The sequence below is a fragment of the Entelurus aequoreus genome, linkage group LG24 (genome assembly GCF_033978785.1).
Source record: "Entelurus aequoreus isolate RoL-2023_Sb linkage group LG24, RoL_Eaeq_v1.1, whole genome shotgun sequence".
Lineage (NCBI taxonomy): Eukaryota > Metazoa > Chordata > Actinopteri > Syngnathiformes > Syngnathidae > Entelurus > Entelurus aequoreus.
The window spans coordinates 16,708,407-16,733,501 of NC_084754.1; the positions used below are offsets into that span (position 1 = coordinate 16,708,407).

General features: G+C 40.8%; 1 protein-coding gene across 12 annotated transcripts in view; it reads right to left on the bottom strand.

The window, feature by feature from the left end:
• brsk2a (BR serine/threonine kinase 2a) overlaps window positions 1-25,095 on the bottom strand; it is a 473,215-nt gene that overhangs the window by 35,018 nt on the left and 413,102 nt on the right. For 5 of the 12 annotated variants that reach the window (XM_062035558.1, XM_062035553.1, XM_062035559.1 and 2 more), the window contains 6 exons: window positions 23,199-23,349; window positions 22,791-22,856; window positions 11,235-11,295; window positions 6,038-6,803; window positions 5,908-5,956; window positions 4,643-4,766 (listed from right to left, as the gene is read on the bottom strand). In XM_062035558.1, coding sequence (XP_061891542.1) covers window positions 4,643-4,766; window positions 5,908-5,956; window positions 6,038-6,803; window positions 11,235-11,295; window positions 22,791-22,856; window positions 23,199-23,349 — 1,217 coding nt within the window. The remainder of the gene's footprint in view (window positions 1-4,642; window positions 4,767-5,907; window positions 5,957-6,037; window positions 6,804-11,234; window positions 11,296-22,790; window positions 22,857-23,198; window positions 23,350-25,095) is intronic. The other 7 variants (XM_062035563.1, XM_062035562.1, XM_062035554.1 and 4 more) reach the window with 7 other exon arrangements.

Consider the following 25,095-nt stretch of genomic DNA (forward strand, 5'->3'; position numbering starts at 1 on the left):
TTTCTTTTATACCTGTTGGGAGCGCATTCCACATTGATGTGGCATAGAAAGAGAATGAGTTAAGACCTTTGTTAGTTCGGAATCTGGGTTTAACGTGGTTAGTGGAGCACCCCCTGGTGTTGTGGTTATGGCGGTCATTTACGTTAAGGAAGTAGTTTGACATGTACTTCGGTATCAGGGAGGTGTAGCGGATTTTATAGACTAGGCTCAGTGCAAGTTGTTTAACTCTGTCCTCCACCTTGAGCCAGCCCACTTTAGAGAAGTGGGTAGGAGTGAGGTGGGATCTGGGGTGGAGGTCTAGAAGTAATCTGACTAGCTTGTTCTGAGATGTTTGGAGTTTAGATTTGAGATGGCTTCCCTCACTCCTCTTTCGTACCATCCGTCCTTCCTGTCCAATGCTAACAAGGGGAAATTACACTTCAACGACTGTCGTTATCTTGGACAGTAGGATTGTTTGTTTGCATTTCAACTGTTGTTTTTCTCACTACGGTAGGGCAAAACTATCCTTGCCCAGAAACACCCTCCTGGTTTGTGGAGTATAAATATTTGGGGTTTTGGCACCAGCCGCTAGACTAGATCTGACCAATCTAAGTGTAAGACTAGATCTGACCAATGTAAATCTATGAGCATGAACTAATGAAGCCTACTTGGATGAGAGGCGAAACGTCTTCTAAGACAAACCAAACATTCCAGTTGTGATCGATTGAATGGCCTGGATGAAAAAGAACATTCATAGGCATGTTTTTTTAAATTGCTGCAAATGAGAAACCTCCATAAAATATGAGGCACATGAGACAAATATGGTTGTGCGGGACTTACCCTAATGTAGTTTTGAGTCACCCAACATTGTGCTCTTCCTCCTAAAATGAATTTGTATGCCCAATAAAAAAGGTGAGTTGTGAAATTGCTGCGTTTCACCCTGGTGATGTGGAGGGTTGACATTCCATTAATGTGAGTGTGCTTCAAGATATAAATTCTGTGAGTTTGGGTGCCAATCTCCTGTCGGAAATACCAGCTAGCACAGCCCAGGGGGGATAATAGCTACCTCCAGGGATGGGGGAACATATTTGACATTGACCTGTGCAGGCAGGCCGAGCATGCTCGCATTTATTTCGACTTTGCTCAAATCTAACTAAGGTGAGCATGGGTTATGTTCAATCACGCTCGCTGAATGCCCAACTAGATTCTGCTAATGTTGCAGTTATGCATATCCACTATTTCTACGGCCGCCACACATTGGCATGTCCTCACACCGCTCATCCAAAGTCGCACAAAAAACATAAACACATGCTCAATAGCCGACATTGGCGGCAAAGCATCTATATGCTAATCACCAACGCTTTCTGTTGATTTTCTTTTCACCTCCAGTTGAGTCTGCAGTCAGGGGGAAAATAGAAGATGAGCACAAGAGGTTGGCTGAATGGCTACATAAATTACGAGCATGTTCGTGGCGGGCCTCGCAAAGCGCGTACCTGGAAAGAAAGGCTAACAGTCAGCAGCAGACACTCAGTAAGGTCAGGTGGGGGAGATGCGACGACTCAAATAAGATCACTTTTACGTGGCACAGGTGTACTTGCTGCTGTCAGTTTTACAATTGAAAATAACTCTTCACCGGAATAACCATGATCAGAGTTCGAACATTTTCATTTCATTAATCAGACTTACTGATGTCAAATACTAGAATAGGTACAAGAAAAATTACCGTAACTATAAGCTGCTACTTTTTCCCACGTTTTAAACCCTGTGGTTTGTATATACTGATGATGGGCAGATTGGTGAGCAACACTGCTGCAACACCTGGAGGAGCTGCTGAGGTTGACCACACACGGCGATACCAGGAGCTCCTAACCCCAACTTCTGCTCGGCTTCAGCATCCTTTAGGTCATGGAGCTATTTCCAAACCACATAGTTTTTTTGCCGTCTGCTTCCTTGTGCGTTCTCGCTGCCTGTTCTTGAAGTTAGAATCGCTTCGTTTCTTCCAAACCACTTTACGCCAAAACCACCCGTCATAAGAACAGTTTCTTCCCCCAGACTATCACACTGATGAACGCTAACCAGTCACAGTTTGTCAGACCTGTTTCTGTGAAATAACCCCGGAACTTATGTGTCACTGTGAATGTACAACCTCATGGTCACCATCATACTTTTGCTCTACTTACCACTGCACTAGAGATGTCCGATAATGACTCTTTTGCCGATATACGATATTCCGATATTGTCCAACTCTTGAGTACGATATCAATATATACAGTCGTGGAATGAACACATTATTATGCCTAATTTTGTTGTGATGCCCCGCTGGATGCATTAAACAATGTAACAAGGTTTTCCAAAATAAATCAACTCAAGTTATGGAAAAAAATACCAACATGGCACTGCCATATTTATTATTGAAGTCACAAAGGGCATTATTTTTTTTAACGTGCCTCAAAACAGCAGCTTGGAATTTGGGACATGCTCTCTCTGAGAGAGCATGAGGACGTTGAGATGGGGGGGCGGGGGGGGGGGGGGTGTATATATTGTAGCGTCCCGGAAGAGTCAAGGGGTTCTGGGTAATTGTTCTGTTGTGTTACGGTGCGGATGTTCTCCCGAAATGTGTTTGTCATTCTTATTTGGTGTGGGTTCACAGTGTGGCGCATATTTGTAACAGTGTTAAAGTTGTTTATACGGGCACCCTCAGTGTGACCTGTATGGCTGTTGACCAAGTATGCTTGCATTCACTTGTGTGTGTGAAAAGCCGTAGATAATATGTGATTTGGCCGGCACGAAAAGGCAGTGCCTTTAAGGTTTATTGGCGCTCTGTACTTCTCCCTACGTCCGTGTACACAGCGGCGTTTTAAAAAGTCATGAATTTTACTTTTTGAAACCGATCATTTCCGATATTACATTTTAAAGCATTTATCCGCCGGTAATATCGGCAGTCCGATATTATCGGACATCTCTACACTGCACTATTATCTTAATAGCCTTGCACATATTAGTTATTTAAGTACTTGTTTATATTTTAGTTAATTGTTAATATTTATCGTTTACATGGTACAAAGAGAGCAGAGTATACCAGGTCAAATTTATTGTGAATTACATATATCTGGCCAGTAAAGCTGCTTCTGATTCTAGTATAATGCTGCCGCTAATATGTGGATTTGTTTCTGGTTCACAAGCTTTACATACCACCAATAAATATAATCCAGTCACGTCAAACCAATGCAATTGCAGATCTGGTCATGGTGGAACAATTATTAGGACGACACGAAAAGCGCTCGTTCGCCCCCTCCTCCCACCCCGTTTTTCTTCACAAGGTTTATGAGACATTTTTCATCTAAATAGGAATATATGAACATCCCAGCAATCAGCATCCTAATGACAGCAGACCTTGTACAGTAAGTGATTTTTAATTATGTTTGTTGGCTCCCAAAGTCTGTAGTGAGTAATACATACTTGCCAACCCTCCCGTTTTTACCGGGAGACTCCCGGTATTCAGCGCCTCTCCCGATAACCTCCCGGCAGAAATTTTCTCCCGACAAACTCCCGGTATTCAGCCGGAGCTGGAGACCACACCCCCTCCAGCTCAATGCGGACCTGAGTGGGGACAGCCTGTTCTCACGTCCGCTTTCCCACAATATAAACAGCTTGCCTGCCCAATGACGTCATAACATCTACGGCTTTTAGAGAGTAGAGTGCATAACTGCGCACACAACAAGGAGACGAAGCAGAAGAACGAGGAAGTTACAGACATGGCGACGCCGTCGACGAGCAAGATGAAGAAATACGCTTACAAGTTCCAAAACGAATGGAAACAAGAATTTCAGTTCATCCAGGACAGTTCGAAGGGGAAGGGGTATGTTGCCTGTAAATTTTGTAGAACAGACTTCTCCATTGAACATGGTGGCCGAAATGATATACTCATCATGAATGGAGAAGTTAAACAGGACAATACTGCCATCTACTGGATAGCCACCGGAACACTGAAATTCAAGTATTTCTTTTATTTATATGTATAATAAAATAAATATATATATATATATAGCTAGAATTCACTGAAAGTCAAGTATTTCATATATATATATATATATATATATATATATGAAATACTCGAGTTGGTGAATTCTAGCTGTAAATAACCACGCCCCCCGCCCCCAATTCCCCCCCCCCACGCCCCACCCACGACCACGCCCCCTCCCCCTACCCCCCACCTCCCGGTATCGGAGGTCTCAAGGTTGGCAAGTATGGAGTAATAATCAGTTATGAAGAAAAAAAAAGCAAATGTGATGCGTTTTTTTAAATTAATGCGCCATATGCTTAAAATGATCAAAATACATAAATATTGAATGTTATTATAAATGTCCCAAGTTACTACATTACATATATACTTACATTGTGTATATAAAACCCTAATGGAGGTGTTTGGATGTTCTTTTAGGGGCTCTATAGACAGAATTGAACGGCTCCTATTGGCTCCATTGTAAGCAGACTGTTGATCAAATGTATTTAATGTTTAGAATGCATTAAAAAAATCCATCTGTCGTCATGTATTTTATAATGATTGTGAACGATAGGCTCAATTCCAAAAAAAGTGCAGTTCCTCTTTAAACTTCTTACATTTCTTGGACAATGTCTATTTAAGCATTTAAGTGGATCGTACCGAGAGAAATGCTTGAACAATGTCGGCCTTGATGGAGCTGAGAGGTTTGTCCCTGATGACAATGAAGATCTGCTCCTCCTTTTCCAGGTTGATAAAGTTACCAAACCAGGATTTTTTGGCAAGTCTGTGGAACGGGAAGAAAAACAATGTGTCAATGCCACCACCGATGCATCCATTCATTCATTGATGCTGTACTGTTCACAGTTACAAATAAGATGGAGCCTATCCCAGCCGACATTGGGTGAGGGGCAGGGTAAACCCTGGACTGGTCGCCAGCAATCACAGGGAACATAAACAAACAACCATGCACCCTATGGACAATTTACAGGCTCCAATTAACCTTACATGCATGTGTTTGGGATATGTACCTGGAGAAAACAAAGACAAGAAAAAGGAGCAAACTCCACACAATGCGCGCCACTGCACTAATTAATTAATACAAAGTATTCCATGTGGGTAAATAGTTACATATGTAAATGTGTCAACATTGTGACCCGGTCGTCCGTGATGCGGGGTTTATTCTCCCAGTAATGCAGACGGGCTTCGGACACAGCGTGCAGGTATGAAATGATTTATTGAAGAAACAAATCATACAGGAACAAACAAAAACGTGCTCATAGCACGGAAAGCGAAAACCAAAAGGGACTAGCGTGGGAGCTAGCAAGCAAAATAGCCTAGCGCGGAAGCTAGCAGGAATCAAAATAGTCGTCGTCTGTTGCATAAAGCAAATTAGGAAGCCAGACCGAGTGAAGCCAGGGCATAGACTAAATAGCCATCTGATTAGTGCCCGGACAACAAGTGAGCGTCCTGAACACTAACCAGAGGCAGGTGAGTGCAATCTGCCGTCATGGCAACTGAAACAAACAAACTCAAGAGGTGCTGATGACACAAGTGACTAGACAACGTAAACAGACTATGATCCGGGCAGCGGATCATAACACAGACTTTCGATCGCATTAATTTATAATTCAGAATGCATTAAAAATAATATATCCATACGTCGTCATATCTTTCATAAGGATTGTGAACGATAGGCACAATTTTTTTTAAAGTGCAGTTCCCCTTTAAATAAATTACTGGAATTGTTGTGTGTCTGGATATTTAGCATATATTAATAACTGATGCTTGTGATAAGATCAGTCGGTCTTTAAAAACCCAGTTATTCCTAAGTTTCTAGTATAAAATTCAGGATATGACTTAGTACTTCTGCTGTGGTATGGCTAGATATGCACGACAATGACAGTAAAAGTACGGCATTTACTTACTCTGGGGAAGACTCTGGAGTGAGACTAGACATCTCATCTTGCGTGGGAACTGTGGAATGGAGAGTTAGAGGTGAGACAGAGGCTCAAATAGATGAATAATGTGGAGCAAGATAATATATTTTTTATTTACTTCTCACACCTTGGAGTTTCCTGCGGTGGAAGCGTGGTGAACCCAGGAAACTGTTCTTGATGGAATTGAGGCGCGTCCTCCATGGCATGCCGCCAATGGAGGGGCTGGGGGGCGGCGTCGGGCTGGGAGTTCCGGCCGGGCTGTCCTTAGGCGTGTGCACCGGGGTGCCCTTTGGGGTCGGTAGGGGGCTACCTCTAGGGGAGGGGTGGGGTGTAACCTGTATGAGGGGGATAGATTTAGGGTGGTGGTCAGCATATGAAGAAGGCGTGGGTGTCACTGGGTGAAAGTGGTGCAGACGGATTGAGGAGGGAGGCACCGCTGGGCTGAAGGGCACAGAGAGTTGGGGGTTGGCAGCGAAATGGGAGCGCCTCACTTGGGGGCTGTTTAAGATGGAAGCAACGGGGCTCGGAAAGGTTGGCGATAGCGGGGAGGTTGGTGTGGGGGGCATAGAGATGGATGCGGGGTGTGACGAGATCTGGGACGGAGCTAAGGACTCCGGCGAGGTTGCTGCATCTAATGAAGCTTCAGGGAGCGGGTTGGATCTTGTGGCTTGAAGAGCCTTTGGGGCAACTTTGGGCTTGGTCGGGAGAGTTTGTGTCTTGTTAAGAGCGGCCGAAACGGCCTCTGCGCTCGGGGCGAGTGAGTTTGGCGTAGAGATACGTGGGCCTGTGCGATTTGGAATTGGCTCGGGGGAAGGACAGGGGCTGGTGTTTGTAGACTGCGGCAAATCGGGCATTTGAGGTGGAACACTAAACTTTCTAACTGGCTGTTAGGGCCAATACAGGCAGGTGATGGAATACCAAGGAAGACGTTACAAACAGAGGAATAAGGACAACAAACCCAAGGAATAACGACAACAAACAAAAGGAATAAAGTGAAGAAACACAAGGATCATGTCAAGATATACAAAGACAGGAACAAAGTCCAGAGACAGGACAAAGGAAAAAACAAACATGCAGAGGAAGAAAAACAAGAGTACACAAAAGATGGGTCAAAAATGGAGACAAAAATGAAAGAAAAACAGAAAAGAAACATGCGGTTAGAAAACAAAGCAAATGCATTTTGGGAATACGACGATAAACTGAGCAAGCAAACACACTTCAAAAGTATATAGAAAGACAGAAATAAGAGGTTGAGAAAAGAACAGCCATGTGGTAATTACAAACAGGCAGGAAGGACAGACAGTGTTAGAAGTCAGCACCAAAGGCTCCAGCAAGGTTTATTGCTCTTCTATTGATTTTTAATCTTGCAATTTAAACCACTGGGTAAAATGATCATGAACAGGATTCATTAGAATGTTCCATATAAAAAACATTGAGTTTCAAATCAATCTCCCTTTCAGATCAAGTAAAAAGAAAATCCGTGGGTTGAGGATATTGTTTTTAGAATGCTGGCTAATCCAGAGCATTCTTAGCTTAGTCAACTGGATACATTTATTACAGGCCTACTCCATACTATAAAAAAGTAGGATTTTGTAAAGTATTCTTTGAGCTGGATTTCCACAAAGCTTAGGCACCAGAATACAGAGCGAGAAGGCAATTAAGCTGAGAGAGGATGGAGTGACAAAACGAGTCGGGCTTTGAAGAGAAGTTTGCTCACACAAGTGAGTACAATGGTACCTCGACTCACAAGTGCCCCTGTTATTGAGTTTTTGGGGATACTAGCTGCATCTCAGCTAATTGTTATGCTTTACGTTACGAGCAAAAATCTAGGTTACAAGCCACCCCACTGCTAGTTGGTGTAACTAATGACAGAGTGAAACCCCATAAGGTCCGACCAAAATGTGATGTCTCATTCGATAGCTCGTTACCTTATAGCAAGCAAGACATAAGTGAGTTCAGCTTCTCTATATTTTCCTGGATTAATGTCCGCTGGGGGGATGTTTTTTGGCGCGAAAGGTGAATTCTGCTTCGGAGTGGTGCAGACTGCAGTCGTGCCACTTTGCAGAGTCTGCTGCACGGTAGGACATGTTTTCAATGGTTTCTTTTTTCTGATTCAGTGGGCGTAATCCTTTGCACACTCACGTTCTCAGTTTCGATGGTTGGAGGGCAGGATTGTGTCGATCTCGGGCTGTATGTTTATTTGATAGGGACATTGCACAACACATATATTGCACAGACCAGATAAAGCTGCAGAAAAAGCCAAATTATATCTGTTGTCCCAGGACAAAGGCAAAGTGACAGCAGTTTAAAAGTATATTATACTCCATATACAGTACAGGCCAAAAGTTTGGACACACTTTCTCCTCATTCAATGTGTTTTCTTTATTTTTATAACTACTGTAGATTGTCACTGAAGGCATCAAAACTATGAATGAACACATGTGGAGTTATGTACTTAACATAAAAAAGGTGAAATAATTGAACACATGTTTTACATTCTAGTTTCTTCAAAATAGCCACCCTTTGCTCTGATTACTGCTTTGCACAGTCTTGGCATTCTCTCGATGAGCTTCAAGCACACCTGTGAAGTGAAAACCATTTCAGGTGACTACCTGTTGAAGCTCATCGAGAGAATGCTAAGAGTGTGCGGAAAAGTAATCAAAGGGTGGCTATTTTGAGGAAACTAGAATATAAAACATGTTTTCAGTTGTTTCACCTTTTTTTGTTAAGTACATAACTCCAAATGTGTTCATTCATAGTTTTGATGCCTTCAGTGACAATGTATAAGGTAAATAGTCACGAAAATAAAGAAAACGCATTGAATGAGGCGAAGGTGTGTCCAAACATTTGGCCTGTACTGTAATTACCAATAAAATCTAAAATCCAGCTGTGGACAAATACTACTTCAATTGGCGGCGGATGTGCTCATAACTCAATTTAACACAATTTAAAGCATGAAAAAAAGCTGAAAGACAGCTTGTGTCTCAAATTAATCGTAAAAGCTGTGTACAAGAGCTAATTTGATTAAATATATTCGTGTATATTCAGTGATATACAACCATACTGCATCATTAAAACAGGTATTATTACTAATTTACAAACACAGACACATTTAGATTTCTGATACAGCTCTTGTATTAGATGTAACTGCAGTGTAAAACAGGAGAAGTGTCCCTTGAGTCCATTAGGATGATAATCATGACTAAAATCTTAACATTACATACTGTAAGAAGCATTGAGTCACTACAGCTGACGGAAAAAATGTGTCATTATAATATGATTAATTAAAGAGCCAGTGCAGCAATACAGTGTGACATATGCAATGATGTCAGCAATATGGCTTGAATGTTGTGCAAAAGGTCATGACATAGTGCATTGCAGCCCTAATGAACATCTTTAGTTTCTCTCACCGGCATACTTCAACAGCAGTACGATGACATCATCACTAGTTAGATGGTCATTGCAACAACTCGATAATTGAGTGTGGGTCAAAAGGTGAAATGTCATATATGTGTGTGCATAGGCGCCGATCTACATTTTTGCCAGTGGGTGCTCGGTCTGTGTGTATTAGTGTTGTCCCGATACCAATATTTTGGCACCGATACCGGTACCAAAAGTATTTCGGTACTTTTCTAAATAAAGGTTACCACAAAAAATGTTATTATTGGCTTTATTTTAACAAAAAATCTTAGGGTACATTAAACATATGTTTCTTATTGCAAGTTTGTCCTCAAATAAAATAGTGAACATACAAGACAACTTGTCTTTTAGTAGTAAGTAAATAAACAAATGCTCTTAATTTACAGTAGCTGCTGACGTATGCGGTAACATATTGTGTCATTTTCCATTCTATTATTTTGTCAACATTTTTAAGGAAAAGTGGTAGAAAATGAATTATTAATCTACTTGTTCATTTACTGTTAACATCTGGTTATTTTCTGTTTCAACATGTTCTATCTACACTTCTGTTAAAATGTAATAATCACTTATTCTTCTGTTGTTTGATACTTTACATTAGTTTTGGATGATACCACAAATGTGGGTATCAATCCGATACCAAGTAGTTACAGGATCATACATTGGTCATATTCAAAGTCCTCATGTGTCCAGGGACATATTTCCAGAGTTTATAAACATCCATCCAAACATTTTCTACCGCTTGTCCCTTTTGGGGTCGCGGGGGGTGCTGGAGCCTATCTCAGCTGCATTTGGGCGGAAGGCGGGGTACACCCTGGACATAATATAAATAAATAAAAAACGAAAGAATATTTTGTGATGTTAAAAAATATCGATGTAATCATAGTAGTATCGACCAGATACGCTATTGTACGTGGTATCATTACAGTGGATGTTAGGTGTAGATCCACCAATGGCGTTTTTTTAATATTGTAGCGTCCTGGAAGATTTGTCGCTGCAGGGAATTCTGGGAATTTGTTCTGTAGTGTTTATGTTGTGTTGTGGTGCAAATATTCTTACAAAATGTGTCGTTGTTTAGTGTGGTTTCACTATATGACACATGTTTATGACAGTGTTGGCATTGTTCATACTGCCACCCAGTTGAGTAAGTATGCACTTCATTCGCTCGTGTGCAGTGTGTTCAAATTCAAGATGGCACAATTAAATCTTGGTTAGGCTTTGTTAATCATAGACTACCGTATTTTTCGGACTATAAGTCGCAGTTTTTTTCATAGTTTGGCCGGGGGTGCGACTTATACTCAGGAGCGACTTATGTGTGAAATTATTAACACATTACCGTAAAATATCAAATAATATTATTTAGCTCATTCACGTAAGAGACTAGACGTATAAGATTTCATGGGATTTAGCGATTAGGAGTGACAGATTGTTTGGTAAACGTATAGCATGTTCTATATGTTATAGTTATTTGAATGACTCTTACCATAATATGTTACGTCAACATACCAGGCATGTTCTCAGTTGGTTATTTATGCGCCATATAACGTACACTTATTCAGCCTGTTGTTCACTATTCTTTATTTATTTTAAATTGCCTTTCAAATGTCTATTGTTGGTGTTGGGTTTTATCAAATACATTTCCCCCAAAAATGCGACTTATACTCCAGTGCGACTTATATATGTTTTTTTCCTTCTTTATTATGCATTTTCGGCCGGTGCGACTTATACTCCGAAAAATACAGTGTATGATTCGTGACTTTTTTAATATGTAAAACGGAAGATTGATTTTTCAAAAATTATTTTAAAGATTGAAAGTTGCCATCAATCCCACGTGGGTGCTCGGGCCCCGAAGCACCCACGGGATGTGTGTGTGTTTTTGGAAGAAGGTCATGACTTACCCGCGGGCTACTGAGCGGGCTGGTTGTGAGGCCTGAAGAAGCTCCGCTGATAGACCGTGACCTGTGGCACACACACAACGTAAGACGTCATTGGCGGATTGAACACGTGACGCCATTACATGCTTTGATAGCGGAGGTGAAAAGTTGCACTGGGAAGCACTAGAGCATATGGCGCCATCACGCCAAGCGGCTACAAGGCGCTTAGGAGGAGGGTGGAGACACTACGGCGCACGGTGCAAGCCCTCATTAGTCAGCGTGCACACACACACACACACACACACACACTACTTGACAGTGACCCCCAGCATATTAAATGTGCTGATTTGACTGCACACTCACCTGGAAATCTATCAGCACCTTGCCACACATTAGCATTCAAATTAGCTTTCGCTTTTCGTCTTAGTTTACACTTTGCTAATACATAAAACATGTCAAATATTTGCGCGCGATCACTGGCTGATATCTTGGGAGGGGAATGAAGTGGGCCTTTTGGTAGCGTGCCACTCATTTTCCCCTTCCATGCAGATGCTGTCAATACCGTTGTGAGCTGAGCCAAGCTCCGAAATGAACAATCACAGGACAGTCTGTCTCCATCATATACGTACACACACAAGCAGCGCCTGTCAACACCAGCTGCTCACTGTCACAACGCTGCTCATTTTTGACATTCATTCCACAAATCCACCCTCCCTGTCGTGTGTTCTTGCTCTGATGTGTTTGTGGACATGTGGCCCAGACACACACACACACACACACATACGTTCTTTCAAAATGGAGAGAGAGCGCGTCAAATGAGAGTTTTCCCCTGAAGACATGGTGGGGGAATAGAGTCAAATTGTCCTTTTAGATTTAGGGTGAGTCCCACATGCAGTGGCGGTTCTAACTTCAACGGCGCCCTGTGCGAGATTCCCTCTTCGTCGCCGGTCAACATACCATTTTCGTACAGGGGAACTTCAATTTACGAACCCCAGATTGTACAAACTTTTTTATTTATGAACCACAGACCAAAAAAAAATAGGCTTTGGTGTAAGGACCGTGTCTCCATGTACCCGTTGTGTGCCTGCAGCACAGCCATTCTGTGCCCGGCAGCACATCCATTGTGGGCGGGCTGATTGCTCTCCCGTGCTCATTCAGTCAGCACAGTGCTGCGCTTATCTACTGTGTTACTTTGTGTGGTTTTTTTTTAGCCTTTTGACAAATTGTTTGCAGCTCAATATGAGTGCAAAGAAAGCAATGGACAAGCAATGTGTGGTTTGTAACATTCAGGAAGTATTCACAATGTTGTCGACACGGCCCCACGACCACGCCCCTAAAGAAGATTAACCGACAAGGTAAAGAGGATTTTATTTTTTATTTCTAATCATTTAACAACCAGGCTGTTTAAAGGGCTACTGAAACCCACTACTACCGACCACGTAGTTTGATAGTTTATATATCAATGATGAAATCTTAACATTGCAACACATGCCAATACGGCCGAGTTAACTTATAAAGTGCAATTTTAAATTTCCCGGGAAACTTCCGGTTGAAAACGTCTATGTGTGATGAAGTATGCGCGTGACGTCGATGGTTGAAGTGGAAGTATTCGGACACATTGTATCACAATACAAACAACTCTGTTTTCAGCGCAAAATTCCACAGTATTCTGGACTTCTGTGTTGGTGAATCTTTTGCAATTTGTTTAATGAACAATGAAGACTGCAAAGAAGAAAGCTGTATGTGGGATCGGTGTATTAGCGGCTGGCTGCAGCAACACAACGAGGAGGACTTTGAGTTGGATAGCAGACGCGCTTTCCAACGCTAGCCGCCGACCGCATCGATGATCGGGTGAAGTCTTTCGTCGCGCCGTCGATCGCTGGAACGCAGGTGAGCACGGGTGTTGATGAGCAGATGAGGGCTGGCGTAGGTGGAGCGCTAATGTTTTTATCATAGCTCTGACGAGGTCCCGTAGCTAAGTTAGCTTCAATGGCGTAGTTAGCAACAGCATAGCTAGGCTTCGACAGGCGGCACAGCATTAACCGTGTATTTACATGTCCAGTGTTTGGTTCTGTGTCTAGAAGTAGTAATAGTATTGTTGATCTTCTGTCTATCCTTCCAGTCAGGGGCTTATTTCTTTTGTTTCTATCTGCTATTAAGCACGATGCTATCACGTTAGCTCCATAGCTAAAGTGCTTCACCGATGTATTGTCGTGGAGATAAAAGTCACTGTGAATGTCCATTTCGCGTTCTCGACTCTCATTTTTAAGAGGATATAGCATCCGAGGTGGTTTAAAATACAAATCCGTAATCCACAAAAAAAAAAGGAGAAAGTGTGGAATCCAATGAACCCTTGTACCTAAGTTACGGTCAGAGCGAAAAGAGATACGTCCTGCACTGCACTCTAGTCCTTCACTCTCATGCTCCTCATCCACGAATCTTTCATCCTCGCTCAAATTAACGGGGTAATCGTCGCTTTCTTGGTCCGAATCGCTATCGCTGCTGGTGTAAACAATGGGAAAATGAGAGAAGCCTTTCAACCTGCGACGTCACGCTACTTCCGGTACAGGCAAGGCTTTTTTTTTTATCAACGACCAAAAGTTGCGAACTTTATCGTCGATGTTTTCTACTAAATCCTTTCAGCAAAAATATGGCAATATAGCGAAATGATCACGTATGACACATAGAATGGATCTGCTATCCCCGTTTAAATAAAAACATTTCATTTCAGTAGGCCTTTCAGTTAAGGAGTTTCTTTTTATTTCAATCTGTGAGTTCACTACAGGGCTAGTAACCGTGTGTGTGTGTGTTGGCAGGGCAGCTACAAATGAGGACAGTTTAGCTTGTTGTGTTGTTTTTTTTGGCTTTGTTATTGAATATAAAATTAATCCATCACCCCCTTGTTATGTTTGTTTCATACTGTGTTCAAAGTGTACAAACTTTTACTAAAATAGGGACTTTTGTCAAAGCTGGAACCTATGTTTCATGTTTACATTGTTTCTCATGGAGACATTTGCTTCAATATACACACTTTTCTATTCACAAACCTTTTCAGGAACATTTAAGTTTGTAAATTGTGGTTCCAAGGTAGCGAAATACAATCATTTGAAACTCTTTGCCTGCCATACATTAAGTCAGTGGTGTCAAACGTACAGCCCAGCCTGCGTGATGACTTTGTCAAGTATTAAAATTAGCTGTTTTTTGTTTTTTTTTTAACGAAAGAAACTGCTGTTCCAAATGTGTCAACTGGATGTCACAATAGCAATTCTGTTAGGCAAGCAAACGGTTTATACCGGGGCCAAGCAAGAGGTACAACGTAAAGCGTGACTGTGGCTCCACCTCCTAGAACCCCATTTTGCTTTAAACACATCATCATTTGGCAACCTCTGTCAAACACGAGAAAAGTGAACCCTTTTGAATAGTTTTTACCTCTGTTTCTTATGGTTTGTTAAGTTAGCACTGGATTGATACGTGGACATGACAAAGGAGGTATTTGATACCTATAAGAGTTTACATGTTGTGTTATTTGTGACTTAAAAGTTTAATCCTGGCTTTGTAGATACACTGAGACACTTCGAAGTCTAAGCTCATTGTGTTTTAGAAGCTGCCCCAATTTCCTCAGAATGTTCAACAAACTTGCAAGTGTTTTGTCCAGAGGATTATTTGTGATTTGTACATTTTTCAAAATGTGCTTGTTAAATTTCTGGCCAAAGTAAAACAAAGAAAACAACCTGGAGTTGTCTTTATGTTTAAGTTATCATGCCATGATTTTACCATTCCGGCCCACTTGGGAATAGATTTTCCTCCATGCGGCCCCTGAGCTAAAATGACTTTGACAAGCCTGTATTAAGTAATACACAATATTACATATTACATGTGTTCTATTTTGAAGTAATATCTGTTCTTCTTGACCTTCTGATTAACCTGAAGACTGAAGCCCAGCAGTGAATTTACCTCCTTCTCTACTCGGTTTGGTTATTTTTGTGAGAAGTAAAGGGAGTGGTTGTATCCCCGCCTGCAAAGGGCCCCATCTGACACAAATAAATATAAATCATTTTTCCCCCTCCTCCTTGGGGCGCCCCCTAGAGAATGCCGCCCTGGACAATTGGCCATGTGACCCATGTCTAAACCATTGCTGTTCACATGGGCTTCCATACATGGACACCCAATTGCTTACATTCTTACAGCTCGGACATAAAATAAGTAAGCATGACTGGGAACCTGTTAATTCATAGCTGCATGAAAAAAAAAAAATCATCCCTCTGGGACAAAAGAAAAGAAGAAAGTGCTACAGTAAAAAGACAACTCCCACTCACAAGTTATTTTTGTAATATTCTCAGTGGTGATTGCACATGTGTGGGTAGGCGATGTTGAGAGCACGTGGGCACAGACTTGTTTGAGAGAGCAGCTGACCAGACAGTTTTACATTGAAGGCCCACGGTCCACTGAGACGTGCCCAAATATCTTGTGTGCACCTCATGTCAACACAGACACACGCTCAGCCTCCTCGGTCCATTATGAGCATATTGTTCAACATACTGTTAGTGTTGGACCAGCGGGTCCATAGAGCTAATACTACAGATGGCAATGCTGCACAGTAATGCACCATCAGTCTCCTTGTTGCAGGAAGATAATGAATAGCTCTCGTAGGCTGCTTAATGTTAACAAATTGATCCTTTATTATCAAATGAATGAAGATATGTCCTGTAAATGCCAGCAAGTGAGCCATATTTTGTTTTGTGCTATAAGCATCACACCCTGATGGTTGAAAAATTATATATATATATATATTTTACTCAGATACGTTTACCCCAATGTGCAAATTACAAATACAGTCATCACATCACCACATCACATTTCCAAGTTTGTGGCTTCACTTTATTGCACTGTTTGAGGGTGTTGCTTGAGCAGTCTACATATTCTTGGCCTAAATTAAAAATGTCTACGCAAAACAATAGCTTATTGTACTAAAATGATGAGTGGTACAGCTGTATGGACCACTGGATGAGACCAAACCAATCAGAGCGCTCTGTTCAGGATCATGGCCACTGATTGGCTCAGCCTCAAGAAACATTACTATATTGCTAAGTTTGAAGATTGTTTTCTGCCATTTAAATGTGAAATGTAAAATAGCTATGAAAGTTCAATAACAAGGTTGCTTGATTCCAATTAAGAATGTCTAAGACCTGACCATAATTGCGGTGCATTCAAAGACCCTTGTTTAAAGTTAGAAAACGAGGTGTCAGTAGTTTTTAAAAACAGGGTGAGACTTAACTCAGAGGGGATGCACTACTAATAATATACTCATAATAATAATACTGTATTATTATGATTTGTATTATCCACTGATGATAATCCTATGTATATCAGCTAATTTCTACTCTAGAGTAAAGGAAAACTTGACATATTTTCTAATCATATTTAAGTGAAAAATGAAGAGGCAGTACAAACTGGCCCCTTTGTAATGCATTTGTTGGTGGTTTTTGGTAAAGAAAAAAAAAAAAAAACCCAAATAGAAATATTTTACAGAGTTTATGTTCTTGATATGTTACTCTCATTTTAAAAAAGTAAAAAACCTAATTATGGTTTTTACACATTTTAGAAAGCTGGTTTTAACCAAATCCATGCAATATATATATTTTTAATGTATGTAAACATACCTTATTTATTTATTATTATTTTATTATTAGCCTTTATTTAACCAGGTAAAATCCCATTGAGATCAAAGATCTCTTTTCCAAGGGAGACCTGGCCAAGAGGGCAGCAGCAAGGTTACATTAAAAACAGTAAACAAATACATAAAACATCACATTTACGACATTAAAACTTGCTCACATAACACATGTGCATACAGACAAGGTAGACTGCAGTCCTTTCACAGAAGCTTTAAACTCATTCAACGTAACAAGGGTTTGAAGTTTAATATACCTAGGGCCTGATTTACTACAGGTTTGTGTGTACTAAAACATGTGCAAATTTGATGGAAAATCCGATCTATTAAACATGTGCAAAGTGGATTGCGCCTGTTAAGTGAGCAGAATAAGGCACGCAATCCATTTTGTGTCTCTGTCTTCATTAATATGCAAAATATATGCTGATTATCAAAACACCCACAATACTGGGAGGAGAAGATGCAGACGGCGTGGCGAAGTTGGTAGAGTGGCCGTGCCAGCAATCGGAGGGTTGCTGGTTACTGGGGTTCAATCCCCACCTTCTACCATCCTAGTCACGTCCGTTGTGTCCTTGGGCAAGACACTTCACCCTTGCTCCTGATGGGTGCTGGTTAGCGCCTTGCATGGCAGCTCCCGCCATCAGTGTGTGAATGTGTGTGTGAATGGGGAAATACTGTCAAAGCGCTTTGAGTACCTTGAAGGTAGAAAAGCGCTATACAAGTATAACCCATTTATCATTTATCATTTATTTATATAATTATTTAGCACGCACAATGTGATTTATCAACACTCACTGTTTTGCGAGCATTAGTCACACATGTGTGTCAACATTGTGGACGGTCAGAAATAAAAAATATTAGATATGTCATCTATTCAGCAACATCATTGAATAGCTGCTACAAATGTGCTGACTTTATTTACGGCATGCGTCGCTTGCCTCTTTCGCCATTTAAAAAAAAAAAAACGTGCAATTACTGCTATCAGGGCAGAAGCTGCAAAACAACCAAAGAAACGAAAAGTTTTGCCTGAGGAGACAAAAAGAAAAAAGGGAGGCTACCCAGATAAAATGACAATCAAGGATTAACATTGGCGCGGCTTTCACTCGCTGGCATGAGCTGAACGACAAAGAGGGATTTCAGACCGATGCTGACTTGGCTCTGTTCCTGCTAAATGAGTAAGTGACAATCAATGCTCAAATCAATAATAGCAATGCTAATGTTAGCTCTCCGAAATTTGCGTGGTAGCATTAAATAGCCCCCAGCTTGATAGTTCGCAGTTCCACACTGACACGACCAGCCAAGCAACAAACTCAAAAGCACTCTTTAAAGAAAAAAACAATGCGATGACTGCAAATCGGAAATATAAAATTTTAGTAAAATATGTAGGTTCGTACTGTGGAAATTGTGGTATTATCGTGTCAGTTTGTATGTACGTGACTGTAGTTTCTGACGATTTACGACACTATGCGCTGGTCCTAACGGGAAATGTGGTCTTCCTTCTTTGTTCGTTTTTTTGGTCCTCTGGTGCGGCCAAAATCAACGAAAACTGAAAGTTCTTAAGTGGGGCTTTAAAGGGCTAATTAAAACAAATTCAATTGATGTGTTTTGGCGTCATTTCATATTTTTTAAATTGTGTTTATTTTATTTTACTTAAGAGTATATTATTATATGAAATCAGGCTCCAAGTGTGTGTGCACGGGTGTGACAACTTTGGGTTTAGGGTGGGATGGGGGGCCCTTTAGGAGTCTTTAGGGACCAGAATTTGGTGCTTTGCCCATTGTCACAGCGCATTACAAAGCTGTGTGAGATGCAACTAATACAACAAAGTTCTGAAATGATGCACGGACTGAAATAAATTGAAGACGAAATATTACATATTGGGCGGTGCCAGGAACCCCCTGTGTCAAAACCCAAACACAATTCTACTGCTTTTTCTTACACTTTCTCTACATGAGGCAGATTGCCATATCAATCAACACGCTGTTTAAAGTAATTTCCTTTCCTGAGTCTGGAGAAACCTCCCGATGATCCACTAAATTAATATCCACAGCTCAGCTCCTCCAGTTCGAGGATGTAATAAGACCCCTGCAGCTTCTTCTCAGTAGACCTGCGGTACACACGCTCACTTTCGGTAACGGTAACCCATTAGAGTCAATAATCAGCATCAACTTTAGGACATATCAAGACTACTTTGCATAACACAACTCATTTAAATGGAATCGAGTGACGAGAGGTAAACTGTGCAGCAACATTTTTTTTTAAAATAAATAAAAAACCCCGTCATTTAATATGCTACTCATCACACTGTGGCACTTTTTCATATTTCATTTCCATATCATTAACCTGCCTTCATTTCTCCTTGCATTTAAATGAACGCAGTGGGATTTCTTGCTTTGACTTGGGGGAAAAAAAACTACTTAGAAGAAATACATTTATGTGTGTATTTATGCGCAACATTCCTGCAGCAGCTCTTAGTAATTGATTATTCTGCACGCAAGCTATTAGTCACCGTCTGCATTATATATGGGAGGTAAAATCGTGGAAAAATACCTTTTGTTTTGTAACATTAGTCTCAGATAATATCTACTCTTGAGTGATTGATGCTGCATGCTGTCAAAACAAGCATGTCAAAGTCAGTCTGGTGCTACCTGATAGCTTTCGTTCTACCAGTCTGTCATTGGGGGATAGTGAGACTCGGTTCAGTTCAGCAAACAGGCGGAAAAAGTTTAAAATGTAGCCTCACAGATCTCCGGTTAACAACACATTTCACTGCGGCTGCTATCTGCTGGAGAGCAATAAAACACAAGGAGGAGAGAGATAGATATATATAGCCAGAGACATTTGATTTGGAGGCGGAGAAGCAGCAGCGTATAAAACCACCAACCAAATCAGCAGCGCAGACAGAGGAAAATCTAGCAGAATTTCTACGTTAGTGGAGCGAATCTACACTAACACGGGGGTGGGAGGTGACTGTGACTGGGAATGAGCGGCACAAAAGGGTGGAGAAGAGACTGACTGAGTGAGTGAGACTGACATGAGATATAAAAAGGCAGGAAAGGGCACATAGTTGACATTCCAATATGGGAATATAAAGTCAAATTCAAAGTCGATGGAAGAAAGATGCAGCAGGTTTTTTTTTGTATAGCTGAATTACCATGTATAGACGCAAGTATCAAAGCTCAAGAATCTTAAAGGGGAATATACAGTACATGCCAAACGTTTGTACACACCTTCTCATTCAATGCGTTTTCTTTATTTTCATGACTATTTACATTGTAGATTGTCACTGAAGGCATCAAAACTATGAATGAACACTTGTGGAGTTATGTACTTCACAAAAAAAGGTGAAATAACTGAAAACATCCATCCATCCATCCATCCATCCATCCATCTTCTTCCGTTTATCCGAGGTCGGGTCGCGGGGGCAGCAGCCTAAGCAGAGAAGCCCAGACTTCCCTCTCCCAAGCCACTTCATCCAGCTCCTCCCGGGGGATCCCGAGGCGTTCCAATATCACCCCCATTTTATCCAGTCTTCATTTGCTTCCAGTTAAATTCTGCATTAAGTTAAAAATTGTAGTCCTGACATTCCGTGCATTGCATGGTGGGGCCCCTCAGTACATCACTGACATGCTATGCCCCTACTCTTTCTGCCCCTGTTGTTTTAATTGAATTGTTGTTTTACTTCACCTATGTTTTGTTCAGCGCTTTGTGATTTTATCTGTGAAAAACGCTTTATAAATAAAATGTACTTACTTACTTACTTCTTTGTGCTTGTAAAGCTTCTATAACCAGCAGTTCATCCTCCGTATTAAAAACTTCAAAAAAATAAGGTTGTGAATCCTCTTGTCTCTAAAAAATATAATTATTTGTTGTCTGTTACCAAGTGGGCCATGATTAGAACACACACACGCGTTTGTTGCCGGAAGTCGGAAGTGTGTTGCTCTGGGCACTAAAATAAATGCGTCCACGAAATAAGTTCAGGCAGTGCTTAAAATGACCAAAATACAGTCAATATTTTACATATTACATTTGTTTTTTTTTCTTTAAAATCCTAAAAAAAAAGATGTGTGTTTGTTGTCTCAAGGGTTGTGAATTGCTGTGTTTTTAGCACTGTTAATATCTGCTTACTTTCTCTTTTAACATGTTCTATCTACACTTCTGTTAAAATTTTATAATCACGTATTCCCTCCATCCATCCATTTTCTACCGCTTGTCCCTCTCGGGGTCGCGGGGGTGCTGGAGCCTATCTCACACCTCATCACAGGACCAACACAGATAGACAGACAACATTCACACTCACATTCACACACTAGGGACTATTTAGTGTTGCCAATCAACCTATCCCCAGGTGCATGTCATTGGAGGTGGGATCTGTTATTTGATACTTTACATTAGTTTTGGATGATACCACAAATTTGGGTATCAATCCGATACCAAGTCGTTACAGGATCATACATTGGTCATATTCAAAGTCCTCATGTGTCCAGGGACATATTTCCTGAGTTTATAAACATAATATACATTTTTTAAAAACAAAAGAAGATGTGATGCCAAAAAATATTAATGTAATCATAGTAGTATTGACTTGATACGCTACTGTACTTGGTATCATTACAGTGGATGTTAGGTGTAGATCCACCGATGGCGTTTGTTTACATTGACGCCGGTGAGCTACGGTGTGTAGTAAAGGGGGTGGCGGACCGGTACTTTTCAGAGGCGGTATAGTACCGAATATGATTCAATAGTATCGCGGTACTATACTAATACCAGTATACCGTACAACCCTAGTTTGTTGTGCAGTCAATTTTGTGTTAGTATGTAGTGTTTGATTTAGTGGGGTTGCAGCTCGCCATAAGTATGTGTTGGCTGCATTTACTCTAAACTTTGACGTTAAGTAAGGAACCACAAAGTATGATCGTGCTGACCGTGAATTTGAGACCCCTGATGCATAAATTCCCATTACTTTTGTCCACATAGTGTGTCACATGCAATTTTGATCTATTTCCTTTCATTGCGATGGGTTCTATTCTTAACATAAGATAACGGTAAACTGGTGCTGTGGAATTCAGCAAATATTAAAGAAAAAAATGCAGCTCCTAAACTAGCACAACCTTTAAATAAAGACTTGGATGGTCTGAAGGGATGAAGAGTGGAGGAGAGGGGATGGAATGTGCAGATGAATATTAACATAGAATTCAAAGATGGACAGCTTAAAAAGTGGGAGCTGCAGAAACGGATCTAAAGCTTCCAAAGTGTCTTATGGATGGAAGTTTAAAGCAGCATGAGCTGAATTCTTGATGTGCTCTTGTTACCAAACTGCACAAGTGAGGAGTTATTAAAATATCCAACATTGGGAAGAGTTCACAAATGTCTATATTGTGGCAATATGATATTACTCATGGGCCCTGCATTCATGTCCCCTTCTCTGTGTCATTAGGCTCATCACGTTAACTCGCAGTCCATCTCTCCTGCTGGCACAACCGTCAGCGCCATCCAGTAGGAATATTTGCTCTGATGATATACTGGCGGCTGAAATAAGATGTGCAAATAGATTTTAAATCAGCCTCGCTATGCCTGGTGGGGTTGTGGCTCAGCCTCCACTTTCTGAACTAGGAGGAAGGCTCTATATCTCAAGAGGAAGTGAGACGCTGAATGGGGAGGATGTGCTTATCAATGCATTTAGGAGAGGATATTTGAGCTCGGAAAAGGGGGTGGGAGTGTTGGAGTTGGATATTTAAGCTTGACATTGCACAGAAAATTAAGTCAAATGTTAAAATTCACAAAGCTTGAGACAAAATGTGCTTTTTTTTTACGGACGAAAGAGAGCACGTCTGCATCGTTCTGACATTTTCTTGCAAGAGTGGTTAGAACAAGGAACACAAGGAGGGGAAAGTGTGAGAAGTGAATACCTTTCTTCTTTGCTGCGTTTTTTTCTGCCTTCAGGAATATCCAAGCTTTTACTGTACACTGACTTACTACGGTGAGACAGGACACAAAGCGAGCAGACGGTCAGACTCAGTTGTTTGCAAAACCTGCTGAGAGACCACTGGCCTTACACAAAAACACTCACGTTGCTTTCACAAATGACATTCCTGTAAAGTGTTCACTGACTAGCGGGGAGGAAAAGCAATTAGTCTTGACCAAAAACACCCCAGCTATCTTAAACATGTTGGAACCAATCGCCTGTGAAATCATTAGTGTACCAATAAAGATTTGCCCTATGACCTCAGACATCTTGTGTCAGATAAAACACAGTAAATCAGTCACATCGTGTAACTTAGCAGAGACAGCCAGCGTGTTCATCGAGGCATGCATACCGTTGGCCGTGCTGCGTCATGTCGATGGCTCTCCTGGCCGGCACAGGCGAGCCTCCGTCTGTGACACTGAGGACTTCCATGGACTTCCTCTCTGGTCTCCGTTTTCCATGTCGGTTCAACATGGGAGAGTCAACCCGCTTCTTGGGGGGATCTGTGAGTCACAGAGCAGGACAAAAAAACCCCACGCAGTTCAGATTACATTACAATGTGTTGAAGTGATATTTAGCGCTAATTGCATTGATTTTCACTAATAGTCATTAGTAATTCTCTCCTGGCAGACCTTAAACTAATGACCACATTATTGACTGGATCGCATTCAATGAGAAAAGTCCAATCATCGAAATGTCACTATGTAACAACTCATATTAGCTCAATGGCCATCACCAGCTATTATGTCCCCAAAGTTAAAGATCTTTCGACTTGCTTTCCTCTGACCTTTACATTATGTGTATACAACACATGAAGCATTTACAAACGTGTGTATGTGAATGAAGAAACGTTTACAATCTGCAGTATACCATGAAGAGATAAAGTGCATGGGAGAAATAGGATTAGCGACGGGTACTGAATTTGGTACTTGTGCACCAACCGAGTTCTGCCTGAATTGCAGAGCAACAATAACAAAATCAAACATACTTTGGTTGCACGTGACATCAGGTACGATAGCAGACTGGGCACTTGCTCAAGCACTTGGCGGCAATCTGACGTTTTCATAGCGGACGGCTTCTAGGTAATGTTACAATTTTCCAAGCCAAAAGCGCTCATTAATAAGGCTCCACTTTTCAAGCGAACTAGATGCTAATTTTATTGGGTATGCCATATACATGCTATTGATTAGCATAGACTATTTTCATGGATACATTTCAACATATCTCAATTCGGCAATCAAAAACACAACTCAGATGCATGTTACAAGTAAGGTACAATACTTACAGTAGAATTACTTTGTAAGGCTCAACAAAAGACAAGTCTGGCACATTCAACTTAACTGACGACAAATTAAAACGAATGCATACTTGCGAATGAGACTCAGAAGTGTATGAAAAGAAGTTATGACAACTAGATAGTAGAGTTATCATCAGCTGAGTGGTTACACACCAGGTAATTAAATGCTAAAAAATATATATACACTACCGTTCAAAAGTTTGGGGTCACCCAAACAATTTTGTGGAATAGCCTTCATTTCGAAGAACAAGAATAGACTGTCGAGTTTCAGATGAAAGTTATCTTTTTCTGGCCATTTTGAGCGTTTAATTGACCCCACAAATGTGATGCTCCAGAAACTCAATCTGCTCAAAGGAAGGTCAGTTGTGTAGCTTCTGTAACGAGCTAAACTGTTTTCAGATGTGTGAACATGATTGCACAAGGGTTTTCTAATCATCAATTAGCTTTCTGAGCCAATGAGCAAACACATTGTACCATTAGAACACTGGAGTGATAGTTGCTGGAAATGGGCCTCTATACACCTATGTAGATATTTCACCAAAAACCAGACATTTGCAGCTATAATAGTCATTTACCACATTAGCAATGTATAGAGTGTATTTCTTTAAAGTTAAGACTAGTTTAAAGTTATCTTCATTGAAAAGTACAGTGCTTTTCCTTCAAAAATAAGGACATTTCAATGTGACCCCAAACTTTTGAACGGTAGTGTATATATATATATATATATATATATATATATATATATATATATATATATATATATATATATATATATATATATATATATATATATATATCATTATTATTATTACCACATACACACAAAAAAGTACTGACAATTGGTACCGATACCCAAATATGTACTGTATCTGTTCAAATGTAAAAGGTACCCATCACTAGTTAAGATCTGCTTAATTCCACTCCTTGACAAAGTGTGCAAATGTAAACGTAT